We start from the raw sequence: 13,457 nt of genomic DNA on the forward strand, positions 1-13,457 counted from the left end.
GCAACTATGAAAAAGAATCAAATGAGACTGTCAGAGAATAAGAGCTGAATCTAAAGAGAGAAAGTGTTGGGCAAATGATCTGCGTACCTTTAGTTGGGAATAAGATGGGATATAGGACTGCTAAGTTAAATTTTAAAAACCCACACAATACACCTCAAGATGGAAGAATACTTCTTCTGTAACTCTTCTAGCACCGTTGACATTCTTCAAGTATATGCAATACTATTAGCACCTTTGTATCACAAGCAGAACAAAACTAGTACCTCTGTCCATGTCTGTCTGGGTCGATTCCCACTGAGGTGGTCTACACTCACAGGAAAGTGTCATGAGGTAGTTTAAACCTTTGGAAGTTTGGGTTTTAAACTTCCCTCTGTGGAAGATAGAAGCCAAGACTTGCAAATGTTCATGGTTTTTTTTAATTTTATTTTTCAATTTTTTATTTTGGTTTTCTTACAAAGGTTGACAATTTCCATAACAGGTGTCAGATTAAAAACCAAAACCAAAACCAAAACCACAATTGCAAATATTTTGGAGAAGGGCCAAGGGAGGGGACTTAATTGGATCATATTGCACACTGCTCTGACCAGCCCTTCTCTTTTGCCCACAGTTTAAGATGTAGGTGCAAGAAGACATGGAAGGATTCAGCTTTTAGTTAAAAAGGGGAAGAAATGGCAAAGAGAAAGATTTTCAGGGTTTTTTGGTTGTTTAATTTAGGTTGAGTTCACTCATTTGAAACAGACTGGGCCAACGTCCACACTGAATTCTTGACCAGTGCCACCGATGTCCAAAGGTGCAATGTCCAGGAAGGGCAGGCGAGATGGCTTATTTGTTTTGTATTCAATGATTGTCTTGCCCCACTCATTTGTCTTTTTCTGTTAAAAAAAAATGGAGAAGGAAGAGAATGCATAAGGTGGCATTACCTCTGCCTCTGACTTACATCTAAGTATCAGAGTGTAGGAGAGCCGCTGTTCGGCAGGTCCACACACTTTTCTGAGGATGTGTGCCCCTGATTAACAATGTCACTGTTGACATCATTATAGTGTCAAGGGTGTATTTCAGGGGAGGGTTCCCACTTAGGATCAGTTTCAAATGATCAGTGTTCAATTTTGGACACACATTCTAGTGACATTTCTATAATATTATTTTCAAGGGTGTGTGTGTGTGTGTGTGTGTGTGTGTGTGTGTAAAGAGAGCTAGGTAGGTATATAGTAATTTTACATCTAAAATTTTATTCTACTTACAGCATATTATATAAAATAGGCTACATACTTTTCTTTATAAAGGAAATATTCTACAAAAAAATTGAATGTAGGCCATACTCTAAGGTGTAATAGAAGCCTTTTAAATTTCAAGAAACTTTGAATTCTGGTATATGCTAATCTCTAAACGTTGAAGGCAAAGCAATGACTATGTGGACATAGGAGTCAGCTCAGTATATCAGAGCTGCTCAGAAGGCAGTATCTAATAATAAGTTCTGTATTTATCAGAGAATCGTTGGATGAATTTAAATGTGCTTATAAAAGAAAGGCCAGTAAAGCTAAGTCTCTCATTCATCTGTTCATTTAATAGTCAAACCTGGACCCCTTCACCTCATTTACTAAAATAAATGCTCTCCCTATATTTTCTCATTACTTACGGAGCAGCCGTCTACAAGGACAGTGTAGGTGAACCTGCTGTTGCCCTCAGCAACCAGTTCGACGTCGTTGGAACCCTGTAGAACCACAGCCTTATCCAAGCGGCCAGTTTCCTCATCCAGGTATGCAATGCTGTTCTTGCAGTGGTAGGTGATGTTTTGAGATGCACGGTTGGCTAGCAGGCGCATGAAGGCAAGTTGAGTTGCCATTTCCTTGGAGGTTACCCCTTCCATGTTGTATTCAAACTACAGAGAAGAAGGTAAGAACTCCAGTTGAGTGGAAGACTTGTATTAAAACTCAATAAAGAAAGACTTGTATAAAGCAAAATAATGGAGTCATAGCTGGAACCTAGGAAAGGGCGCTTTTTAAAGACACTCAATGCACTTGTTAAATCTTCATTTGCCTTAGGGTCATAAGATCTACCTGGTGAGGGCAAGGTCATCAGAAAAGAGCACCTGACTCAGTTATGCATTCCTGTGAATGTCCCTTCATTAGAATTAGCGACTGTGAGACGGAGTCAGATCTCATTCTGTTTTCCGTGGTGTACTGAATTTCAGTGTCATTAAGTAACATTGGTGGAAAAGTTTGATTAAAAATTCAGAAAAGCTGCTCACGTTCTGAAATACATATGCATAGCTGGGGGGTATCTGCTGGCCAGGGCACCTTTACATGAAATGACACTAGCCATTTCTCCAATGATTACCCATTAAGTCAAATTTGAATAATAACGTTGAATTAGATGGATGTGTCTATTGTTTGAATGTGCAGTCTAGGATAGAATTGGACCTGTAAAAAGTGCAGTTTCTTTGAATAAGCCCATGTGGGTAAAGGATTAAAGCACAAATAATTAAAAAGCAAATGACCCCAAGAAAATCATATTAGAAGGAGGAGTATTTGGAGAATTTCGTACCTGGCTGCCACCATTGATAGTTTCTCCTAACCAGATGTGCTTGTTCGCCTGGGCACTGCTATATGAGTTCTTGGCTGGGATGTTTACAGGTTGGGCCTGGATGCAGGTTTCACCAGTAGAGAAATCACAGTACACTTTGATGGCATCCATAGTGCATCCTTGGTTAGGGTCAATCCAGTAGTAATCTTTTCAGAAAAGAAAACACAGCAGGTAAACTTCTTACTCCAAAATGTAGATTCTAATAATAATTTGTCATTCATACTGATTCCCTTAAAAACATTTTGATGGTGTTGTTACATCACCCATTCCACATTTAATGGGAAGAAGGGGACTACATTTAAGAATTCCCTTTCCTTCATGAAATATCCAATCAGAATGTTTTCACCAGCTGAGGCAGGGGGATCAAACCTTAAAGGCCTACTGGGCCTAGAGTGAATTCAAGGCCAGCCTAGACAACTTAATGAGACCTTGTCTCAAAACAAAATGTAGCCCTGTGTTAGACACTTGCCTAGCATGTCTAAGACCTTCTTTTTATTTATTTTTTGGTTGTGAGCCTAGCCTTTAATGGCTGAGCTATCCCTCCAGCCCCAAGGCCTTCTTTTTAATCCCTAGAACTGCAAGGAAATAAATGAGTAACTCAACAAACTTAAGGGTGGGTGTGGCCTGGGGAAGAAAATGATGCTTAATTAACCAGGTATGATTTTTGACAGTATAGATTTTTTTTTTAATCTCAAATACACTTTCATTGTAAACACCAACGGAAACTGATTTTTTGGGAGCTCAGCTGTGTGGGGGATCAGTGTGGTTTGACTATTTTGACCCACCGCTGTTCCACTCCGGGTGGCTGAGTCTTAAGTCCCGGCATGTGCGGGCAGGGTTCTTTCTAGAGCCTTCAGGAGTGAGAAGGGTCTCAATCTGGTTATTGAGAGATTTCAGAGTTGCATCAACTTCATAGTCCTTGGGTCGGAGTGAAGGCTGGGAACGAGGCTGGTCAGCCCTGTAGAAGTCTCCATCAAAACCAAAGTCATAGCCACCTCCGCTGACACCAGGAGGACCAGGAGGACCTGGGGGACCAGGAGGACCCTGTGAAAGGAGGAGTGGGAGAGGGGGTTGAACTAGTGATAGCAGCAGAAGCAGCCAGGACAGGAAGCTCTAACATGCACTTCATATAAAAACACCTTCTAATAATGAGAAATAGAAACAAGCTTATGAAAATAAACACCTTGATCTCAGGGACACATAGATGGATTGAAAAACCCCATCACATACAGACAGTTTACAAACTTCTCAAAGAGCAGCTGAGGTGGAGCTACTCCCATGAGCTATCAAAATCTCCACCGTACAGTCTGAAGAAAACATTCCTTTGGTCAGGGGATGCCCTAAGTTATTTCTCCAAATCATACTTACAGAGGGACCTTGGCTACCCTGAGAGCCACGAACGCCAGCAGGCCCAACTGGTCCAGGATGTCCAGATCGACCATCTTTGCCAGCAGGGCCAGAAGGACCAGCAGGACCCTACAAAAGAAGGGTACCAAGTGCTTGTCAATGAGGAAAACTCCACGGTGACAGTAGCCCAGGGCTCATTGCCTGGACAATTCTTTAGTTCAAGAGATGAATTTTAACTTTAGTTTACTTACCCTGGGACCAGCGGGACCCACGGGGCCAGGAGAACCTTGATCACCATGTAGGCCCTTTAAAAAGAGAACAGAGAAAAATCATACTTTCAGAACACATATCAGTAGATAGTTTTTTTTTTTTTTTCTCAAATTGAATGGAAAACTTTAGTTTCAATGGACTCTAGATTGAGAAAATTGAAAATGTAAAGTGGGCTCTTTTCTCCCATTATATCTATTATGTTCAATTATTTTTTTCCACAAGCTATTTCAACAGTGAAGTATTAGTCATCCCTCTAATTATATTTATTTTAAGTGGGGTTGAAGGACATAGTTGCCAGGAGATTTTAATAGATGTATGTTTCTTTCTCCTTTAACCCTTACCTCTTTGTGTTGGGTTATGAAATAGCATCCTCTCTCCTCTTGGAGAGAGGTGGAGTTAGCTAGAGAACTGGAATGGCTATGTGAGCCAGAGTGTTTTAGGATGGTAACAGTGGGTATCTGAGAAGGGGCCTTCTGAGCTGAGGGTCATTCATTCATGTTAGAACTCAGGAAAGATGGTCAGATTGTGCTTACAGAAAGACCAGGAAGACCCTGTAATCCATTGTGTCCCTTTAAGCCAGGGAGACCTCTGGGCCCTTTGTCTCCAGGTTCTCCCTTATCACCTCGAATGCCTTGAGGACCCTGTAAAGAAAGAAAGAGAGATGGGTTCTACCCCTTCAAAACAATAACACTTCTCTTCAAATGGTGTTTAATTCATTTACAAAGGAAAATTAAGGCATGCAAAGGTCTAACTGGGCTGCCATGTTCTCTGGCCATCTCATTTAACTGAGCAGTGCATAAAGGGCTACATCCTTATGACTAACTAATACAAACAAGCAGAATAGACTTAAGATAAATAAAATCATCTGAATCATTTCTCAGCATGGATTCAAATACCAAAGTCTAGCCTGTATATCATCAATTGTCTAAGCAGATAGTTTGGAATTATTCTTCTTAATTCTTAAATGTTAATTATCACCATGTACATACACTAGGACCTCTTGGACCAACAGCACCAACAGGACCAACAGAACCAACAGGACCCTGTGAATTAGAAAAGAAAAACAGAACTCATCAGCTAGGCCCAAGATCTTTCTCCTGATGGCTCCACAGCCTCTAAATGTGGAGTCAGAGAGAAGTCCACAAGGGTAACAACATTTACATACTTACAGGTTCACCACGGTTTCCATGTTTTCCAGCAGGACCCACAGAACCGTGAGGACCAGGCGCACCTGCAGCACCAGTAGGACCAATGTTGCCAGGGTAACCCCGCTCTCCCTACCAGAGGCAAAAGTGAAGCTTAGCATTAATCTGTCAGTATGTTAATCACTCTCAAATTAGAGAAAGATGAAAAAGCACACAGACCTTGTGTCCAGGTTGACCATCACGACCTGGAGCACCATCGCTGCCAGGGTTACCCTATGAAGAAAACCAGGCAAATGAAGACTCCTGGTGAGGTTCTGTGGTCCATTAGCCTCACTGTCTCTTCTACTCTGCTTTATTCCCAGTGTTCAGATAGTTAAAAAAAATAGGAGCAAGAACCTCCCAGTTCAGGTTTTAGAAGTATTGTAAATATGTGGGCCCCAATTTAAACTATGCTAGTTAAATGTCATTTTCAAACCCAAGTAATGCCCATAGTTTTACTCCAAGAAAAATCTATCTGGAGAAGTAGATTATCCAGTTTAGAAACTTAGGGCATGAAGCCTCATCTCAACTAGAAGTTAACACACAATGAATTTCAGCTTGGTTTTATTTACAAACCAAGTGTTGCACTCACATCACGACCAGCTTCACCAGGAGCACCATTAACTCCAGGGCTACCCACAGCACCAGGGGGACCACGAGCCCCAGGAGGGCCGGCGATGCCCAGAGGACCAGGTTCACCCTAGAGTAGCAGAGAAGATAAAATAACATCACTATCATAAGAGAGAATGCTAACCTCACCCTCCCAAAGCAACTCCCAGGGAATTCTAGTTAAGAGAGAAGGTAAATTGAATGTAGATGGGCCACAATATGGTAGTGAGCACCACGGGCATCATACTTGCCCTGTCTCTACACCTAGGGGGTCATTTGTGTCGATGTGGCTGTGTACAAGGGGGGTGGTGGTCTGATGGCATCCAACATCCCAAATAAAATTAATTCATGTAATTGATAGTTTCTGGATAAAAGATGGCTCCTAGCTGCTGTCATGTATAGGGTTAAATGGAATGATTCATGGACTTTCAGAGTCTCATTCTTCTTGCCGGATAAACGATGCCAGCCTTTCACATTGCAGAGGGATAAATGCAATTAGAACTTATATCGTTTTTAAGCGTGTAGAAAGAACAAAAATCATTCTGCATAATGTTAAGCCATGTCTTTATGGTGTGTGTCTAAGTAAGGTGGTATTAAAGCTTCCTAGATAAGTGACATGTGATCTGTATAAAGGAAATGCCATGAATAAAATTCTTAAGTGGAATTATTCAGTGATCAATCTGTCACATTTGAAGTGGCAGCTTTTAAAATCTTTTATTGTGTTAATGAGAACTAGAATGGTGTCAAACACTCACCAGAGCACCGGCAATACCTGGCAGACCACGTTCACCTCTAGAGCCAGGGAGACCCAGGATACCAGGAGGACCAAGAAAACCCTGAGGACCTGCGGTGCCAGGTGGTCCCTAGATGAGAGGAAAAAAAAAACCCTGTTGATTATTACTGTTATGACTCTATCACCTAATACAGATTAGCTCAAGGATTGTGAAAAGGAAGGATCCTGTGTTTAGGAACAGGCCAGTGACTCCATGGATGTCTTTTCTCTGAAAATCACCATAAGTTTACATTTTGGTGTGTGTGTGTGTGTGTGTGTGTGTGTGTGTGTGTGTGTGTGTGTGTGTGTAGTTGAGAGTAAGGGAGCCATTCACAGATTTTTTTTTAAGACAGGGTTTCTCTGTGTAGTTTTGGTGCCTGTCCTGGATCTTGTTCTGTAGACCAGGCTGGCCACAAACTCATAGAGATCCCCCTGCCTCTGCCTCCTGAGGGCTGGGGTTAAAGGCATGCACCACTGCTGGCTGGCTTTAATTTTTATAGACTCTATGCAGGAAAGCACATTTTGACCTTGACTTCTAAGGTCTGACATGGGCACCTTGCAGAGCAGCAGTGACTCTAAACCAGGAATGTTTAAATCAGCAGCTTATAAAGTTTGATTAATCGATAGAAGGATGGCCACAACAATGGGATTCTTTTCTAATTCTTGGGTCCCCTGAGAGGAGAAAAGGCTGATGTAGTGAAGCTGTATTTCCTCATCCTCTGTCATTCTTATTTTGTACTTTCAGGGCATCTGCTAACACCATGACACCTTATTGTGTGCTGGACAGATTTCCGGGCTCAACCGAGCTCAACTTGAGAGCCTGCATTACTCACTAATAGATATATTCCACTTGAGGATTTGTAAAGGAGCTTTATTCAAACTCAACTTAAGTATTGAGAAAAGGGAGTTTGAAATCACTTACTGCAGTACCGGGTTCTCCAGAGGGACCCTTTTCACCAGTAAATCCAGGGGGGCCAGATGCACCTGTTTCTCCAGTTCGACCAACTGGACCTTGGTCACCACGAGGACCACGGATCCCTTCTTTACCAGCAGCACCAGGGGGGCCAGGAGGGCCAGTAATGCCCTGTGATCAAATATACAAAGTTATTTATTTTCTATTTGTGACAGACCTGGAGCAGAGCTGCGCAGCTCCTAGATATTAGGAATCAAACAATGTCACTCAGAAAAATAATATCCCAGCCATTTTTGGAAATTTTAAGACTCTCATAGGTAGAAGCAATTCTTGTCTGTAACAAAACAAATTGATGAGGCAGAGTCAGCAGTGATGAAGGCAATGAATGTTATATCACTGGTACCCTCGTATATTGGAATCAGAACCAAGGAAAGATTTAAGTCTTAGATGTCAATGAAGGGGATTTTGGATTCCTGCAGACTCTGCTCATTTCTTCTTAAGCAAAGCCAACCCTGGCATTCTGTTCATAACTGAGGAAATGCATATGCTCTTGACTAGGTTTAATTAAATGCCTACAAGGAGTGAGGATTTTTCTGTTATGAATCTGTAAAAGATTCCAAGAAATCAACATCTTTGCTATATTTTTCCCCCTGAAACCTTAACTGGAATACTTAATCCTTGATAATTAATTAAATTCTCTTGAGTCCTGACAGGAGGGACTGAATGAGAATTACATTAGAGGCCAAACCACCTTTAAATTCAGGAACAATTACAGCTTGAGAATGGAGGCAGAATGGTAGGGATAAAGGGTAATTAGATACAGAAATATCAGAGATGGGACCAAAGATTCTGTTTTTTTTCTTTTAAAAAGAAATCATGCATTCCAAAGGGCGCAGGCATTTACATGAACAGCAGCTACTAAAATTGATATTTTAAAGTATAATTTGCAATGATTTTGCCTTCATCATTCATCAAAGATAATTTTAAATCAGGAAAGTACTAGCAAATATTAATAATTTGTTTTGATAGTTTTCTCTAATTTCCTACTAGAGGTCAGGTCTTATAGTAAGTGTAAATGAAGATATGTATTTGGAATAATGTACTTACACTGGGTCCAGGGGGACCAGTCCGTCCAGCAGCACCAGGGAAGCCAGTCATACCCTAAGAACCAAGCACATTAAAAGTCCACGGTCAAATCACCTCCAAGAATTAGGATAAGATAAACATTTTCTCTTTGGAAAATCATCATGGGACTAGAGATGGACCACAGAAGAGGAAGCACTTAGCTTCAGGTAGGGGGCCTCTTAACTAGAGTCCTGGTTTATCAATATGCAAATAGTTGTAATGCCCATAGTTTACGTTAAGGTTGATGATACTTGTTGAAATGCTAACAGGTTATCTGATGGTGATAGGGGAGAGCAGAAGATATTTTCATTATAAAACATGAATGTCTATTGACCACTTGGCTGGGTGGAAGGGAAAGGATACTAGAAAAAGCAGTGTTGTTTATAGACAGAAGTATAGAAACAAGCCAGGACAAGGATGGGGAGGGTCAGTCAGAAGAAGTGAGACATTAACAAAAGGATAAAAGTTAGGAAATAAATTATTTATTTCCCAATTAAACTACCTGAGCTTGTGCTCATTCCTTTGAGTGAGACAGTAGCAACATCTGCAGGCCTAAGTTGCTTTGGGAATTGAGTTAATGCCCTTGTAGCTGACTTTGATCTCAGTACTGTTTAACTTCATACTTTTTCTGACTAGAATGAACATGGTTCTCAAGCATCCCCTTATTACAGCTCAGATTTATCAAGATCTTCAAACTTTCAAATTGTCAGTAGTATGTAGATAAGAAAGAAGAGTGATGAGTCAATTCTAAATACTCACCGGGGGCCCTCCATCACCACGACTTCCAATAGGACCAGGTGGGCCATTTGGACCCTAAATGCAAGGAAAAAAGGTGGCATGAAATCATAAAACAAGTAACTCATACAAATGTTGTTCTTGTTTTCAGAGAGATCATTCTCATCTATTTCCTCCATCCTTGAAGAAAATTTAGAACCAAAACACAATTATCTATGTCACATGAAATAAATGTTCTTTTCTTAGTATTAACTATAGATTACTAAGAATGGAAACAAGATATTTACAAAACTTTCAAGTGATGTTTAAATGTGAAGTTTTAAAAATAATGTCTTTTATCTGGAATGCTTAGTAGGCAGTAGGCACCTCATGGGCATGTATTGGATTATAAAAATGCTGGAGTATGTTGGACAGCAGAGAATTTAACTTACAGATGGTCCAGCAGCTCCAACAGGCCCAGTAGGCCCAACGATGCCATTTTCACCCTTAGGCCCTTTGGTTCCCTTCTCTCCTTTAGCACCAGGTTGGCCAGCAGCACCCTGTTGGAAGAAGAGCGGTGAGCACCAGCCTTCTGATTCACTGTGATGTTGTCAGATTAATCTGCTGTAAGTGATACTCACAGCAGGTCCAGCAAATCCATTGGGGCCAGCAGGACCAACCTCACCACGTTCACCCTAGGAGGAAGGGAAAGATGTTGTTACAGTTTCAGTTTCATGAATGTGTGTAAACCATGAAATCTGAGTATCCAGAAAGCTCTGATTTCTACTTACAGGGCTACCCCGAGGACCAGCTGGGCCAGAAGGACCAGCAGCACCGGCTTCACCCTGTAATGGACCAAAGGCCAGAGATTAGTTGTTTAATGTACTTCACATAGATGATGAGAGGAGAGAAGAGCAGCAGACAGGCCATTTTAGAGTTTGCAGTTACCTTGGAAGAGACTAATGCACATTTTAGAGAATAAAATGAGTTGAATTCTTCCTCTGCTTAAGGCTGGATTCATTTTAAAAGGTGGAGTGGTATTGGTTGTTCATTTGCCGAAACACTATAAATCAGTCCCCATAATACCAGGAGGAGGACATTTTAATTTTTAGATGGGCACAGGACTGATCTATTTGCTGCAATCTTCGCAATACAATAAATAAGGTCTATTTTAAATGGACTGTTCGATGTGAAATGGGTACACTATGTATTTTATTGATTTTTTTCCTTTTTACAATTGAAGGCTTTGAGAAGGCTTAGTGCATTAGGATATTGTTAATGGGCAACAGGGAAAGTCTTTAAAACAAATGATAGGGATTATGGTATAGATCAGACAGCTGGCATACCCATAAGCCTGGGAAGCAAGCACCAAACAGCAACATTTGTTTCTTGCTGCTCTCTCACACCAGCTAGGTTTTTTTTTTTTATTTTTATTTTTTTTTAATAAGTGTTCTTTAGACTCAGCTATAAAAATGAATAGCTGAGGCTCTTTGGGACTAGGGCAAGCAGGGGATTTTAGATAGTTCTATCAGCTCAGAGAAGTACAGCTCAGGGAAAATGTATACAACTAAGTTCAAATGCATGCTTACCCGGTCCCCTGTGGCTCCACCAGGACCAGGGGCACCTACAGCACCAGGAGCACCCTAGAAAGAAAAAGGAAGCAAGTCTTACTGAAAACAACACACAGCATCCATACTGAACTCTGCCCTTCTCCTCATGAAGTGTCAAACACCTGCATTGCACACTATGGTAGGACATCAAGAAAGCTCCCAAGGCCCAGCAAGATGATTCAGTAGGTATTTGAAGTGAGGCCGGATGACCCGACTTTGATCCATGGGACCCACATAAGAAGGAGACAAGTAACACTCATCACTTGTCCTCTGATCTCCACATTTAGCTATTATACAGGCACATATCCACTCAATAGGCACAGTCCCTCTCTCTCTCTCTCTCTCTCTCTCTCTCTCTCTCTCTCTCTCTCTCTCTCTCTCTCTCTCTGTCTCTCTCTCTCTGTCTCTGTCTCTCTCTCTCTCTCTCTCACACACACACACACACACACACACACACACACACACACACACACTCACACATTTCTAATAATAACAGAAAAAGAACGCTCTGGATTCATGTTGGTGCTGTTTATCATGGTCCCCCAGAAGTTAGCTCAGGAAGCAAGGCCTACAGAACAGCTGAGGAAAGAGCTGACAAAGGCCACGGAAATGTGAAAGGCCAGAGAGGAGCAGGATTTGGGAGCTCTGAACTCTGTCACTCTTATGACATTCCCTGGAGCAGAGCAAGTAAGTAGCCTTATTTGGAACTGCAGGAACTGTGTGACTCAAGACAAAGAAGACCAGGAATGTGTTACAGTGGGTTATCACCTTGGAGGAAGAGGTGACTGAGGAGGAAGTGCCACAGTGCTGGCAGCTCAGGGAGATAATTAGACTTCCTCAGGGTCATCTGTGACACTGATGGTAGTCACAGCTACTCTCTGAAACTGCCCTTAGATCAAATCTCAGGGCAGACAAGTGAAGCGTAGGGCATGGTTGGGGGTTGTGGCTTTTTAAAATGTAAGAGAATTGTTGCTTCTCTAAAAGCCTTATTATCACTTAAAACAAGCAATCAGTGTTCTTCTGAACCTATAGCTTTTGGTGTACAGCTTGGAGTTAGCATAATGAATGGGAAAGACAGTAGAAAGGAAGTCAGGATGTGATTTTCAAGGCATATCATGTTTAAATTTTCTTTTGGAGTATGTAAAATGATATTATTAGTGACTTAAGAAGTAATGGCTTGCAAGCTTACTAAAATTGAATTATCTTATAGTTCTACCTTGGAAATTTGCCAAATTCAAACTGAGTAAAACATAAAAACAGAATTTAAGAACAAACAAATGTTAAAAACAAAATTCTACTCACACGAGCACCATCTCTGCCAGGATTTCCGATTTCACCTCTGAGACCGGTTTCACCCTGAAAGTACAAAGCAAGGGCCACATTTTTGCTTTGGAGATGAACTGTAAGAGCTTTTACAGACGTTTCTATGTCTGCCATCATTTAAGACTTTTAGTGCTTTTCAATTTCCTACCACCCTATAGAACATTGAATGGGGAAAACAGTATGAAACTCATCTTTTAAGCGCCCTTTCAGATTATTGTTGAAGATTATAAAATAAATATCCCTCCAATTCATAATGAAGCAAGTTTCAAATTGATGAGGCTAGAGTAACTGACAAGGCAACATGGCAGTGGGTGAGGTACCTGGTCACTCTCACAACATAACGAATGCCATAGCACGGCTGACAGCTGTTTAATATAGCTTCCTCCATTAATTAGGGCAGGATGAGGCATTATTGTTAGTGGCATTAAAATGAGCCTCATGTATTACTCAACACCATCTGTTTGCGTGAAATTCCACGGTAGCAAGGAATTTTGCCAGATTAGAGCTTAGACATGAGTGGGTGCTAGGTGGCAGAGGGGAATGCCCACAGATGTCAAGATGCTACAGGACCACCTATAAGGATGGTGAACAACTTGGCATCCCTGCACAGCGTTCTTCCTTGGAGTTCATGGACACTATGTATTAAGGTCCAAAAGCAGTACCTTTTCTCCCTTGCCTCCAGGTACACCAGCAGCACCTCTCTCTCCCGGAAGGCCACCAGGACCAGAGGCCCCAGCAGTGCCTGGAGCACCAACCGCACCAGCTTCACCCTGGAATCAAAACCATGCGAAATCAATTATTTCAGTAGCAAAAGAAGAAAGCCAAGACCCAAACTCTTGAAGAATTCCAATTTAAACATTTAATAGCTGGCATTCTTGGCTGTGTAGAGTCACAAAGGAGAGCCATTGAAAGGAGGAAGTGTGGGACAGGGCCGCTATTAACGACACGGTGACTAAAGAGAAGAGGGCAGAGAGTGGGTGGCTGGTATTCTTCTACAGCCTGCATCT

At 41.5% G+C, this 13,457-nt stretch overlaps 1 protein-coding gene across 1 annotated transcript in view; it reads right to left on the reverse strand.

The window, feature by feature from the left end:
* Positions 1–402: 402 nt before the first annotated feature.
* Col1a2 (collagen type I alpha 2 chain) overlaps positions 403–13,457 on the reverse strand; it is a 35,056-nt gene continuing 22,001 nt past the window's right edge. The window contains exons 31-51 of the mRNA XM_036182353.1: positions 13,113–13,220; positions 12,430–12,483; positions 11,107–11,160; positions 10,309–10,362; positions 10,159–10,212; positions 9,970–10,077; positions 9,563–9,616; positions 8,786–8,839; positions 7,688–7,849; positions 6,749–6,856; positions 5,977–6,084; positions 5,565–5,618; positions 5,370–5,477; positions 5,190–5,243; positions 4,734–4,841; positions 4,182–4,235; positions 3,952–4,059; positions 3,369–3,627; positions 2,545–2,729; positions 1,637–1,879; positions 403–872 (exon numbers count right to left, since the gene is read on the reverse strand). Of these exons, the coding sequence (XP_036038246.1) occupies positions 726–872; positions 1,637–1,879; positions 2,545–2,729; positions 3,369–3,627; positions 3,952–4,059; positions 4,182–4,235; positions 4,734–4,841; positions 5,190–5,243; positions 5,370–5,477; positions 5,565–5,618; positions 5,977–6,084; positions 6,749–6,856; positions 7,688–7,849; positions 8,786–8,839; positions 9,563–9,616; positions 9,970–10,077; positions 10,159–10,212; positions 10,309–10,362; positions 11,107–11,160; positions 12,430–12,483; positions 13,113–13,220 (2,238 nt within the window). The 3' untranslated portion in view covers positions 403–725. The remainder of the gene's footprint in view (positions 873–1,636; positions 1,880–2,544; positions 2,730–3,368; positions 3,628–3,951; positions 4,060–4,181; positions 4,236–4,733; positions 4,842–5,189; positions 5,244–5,369; positions 5,478–5,564; positions 5,619–5,976; positions 6,085–6,748; positions 6,857–7,687; positions 7,850–8,785; positions 8,840–9,562; positions 9,617–9,969; positions 10,078–10,158; positions 10,213–10,308; positions 10,363–11,106; positions 11,161–12,429; positions 12,484–13,112; positions 13,221–13,457) is intronic.

The sequence above is a fragment of the Onychomys torridus genome, chromosome 3, assembly GCF_903995425.1.
Source record: "Onychomys torridus chromosome 3, mOncTor1.1, whole genome shotgun sequence".
NCBI lineage: Eukaryota > Metazoa > Chordata > Mammalia > Rodentia > Cricetidae > Onychomys > Onychomys torridus.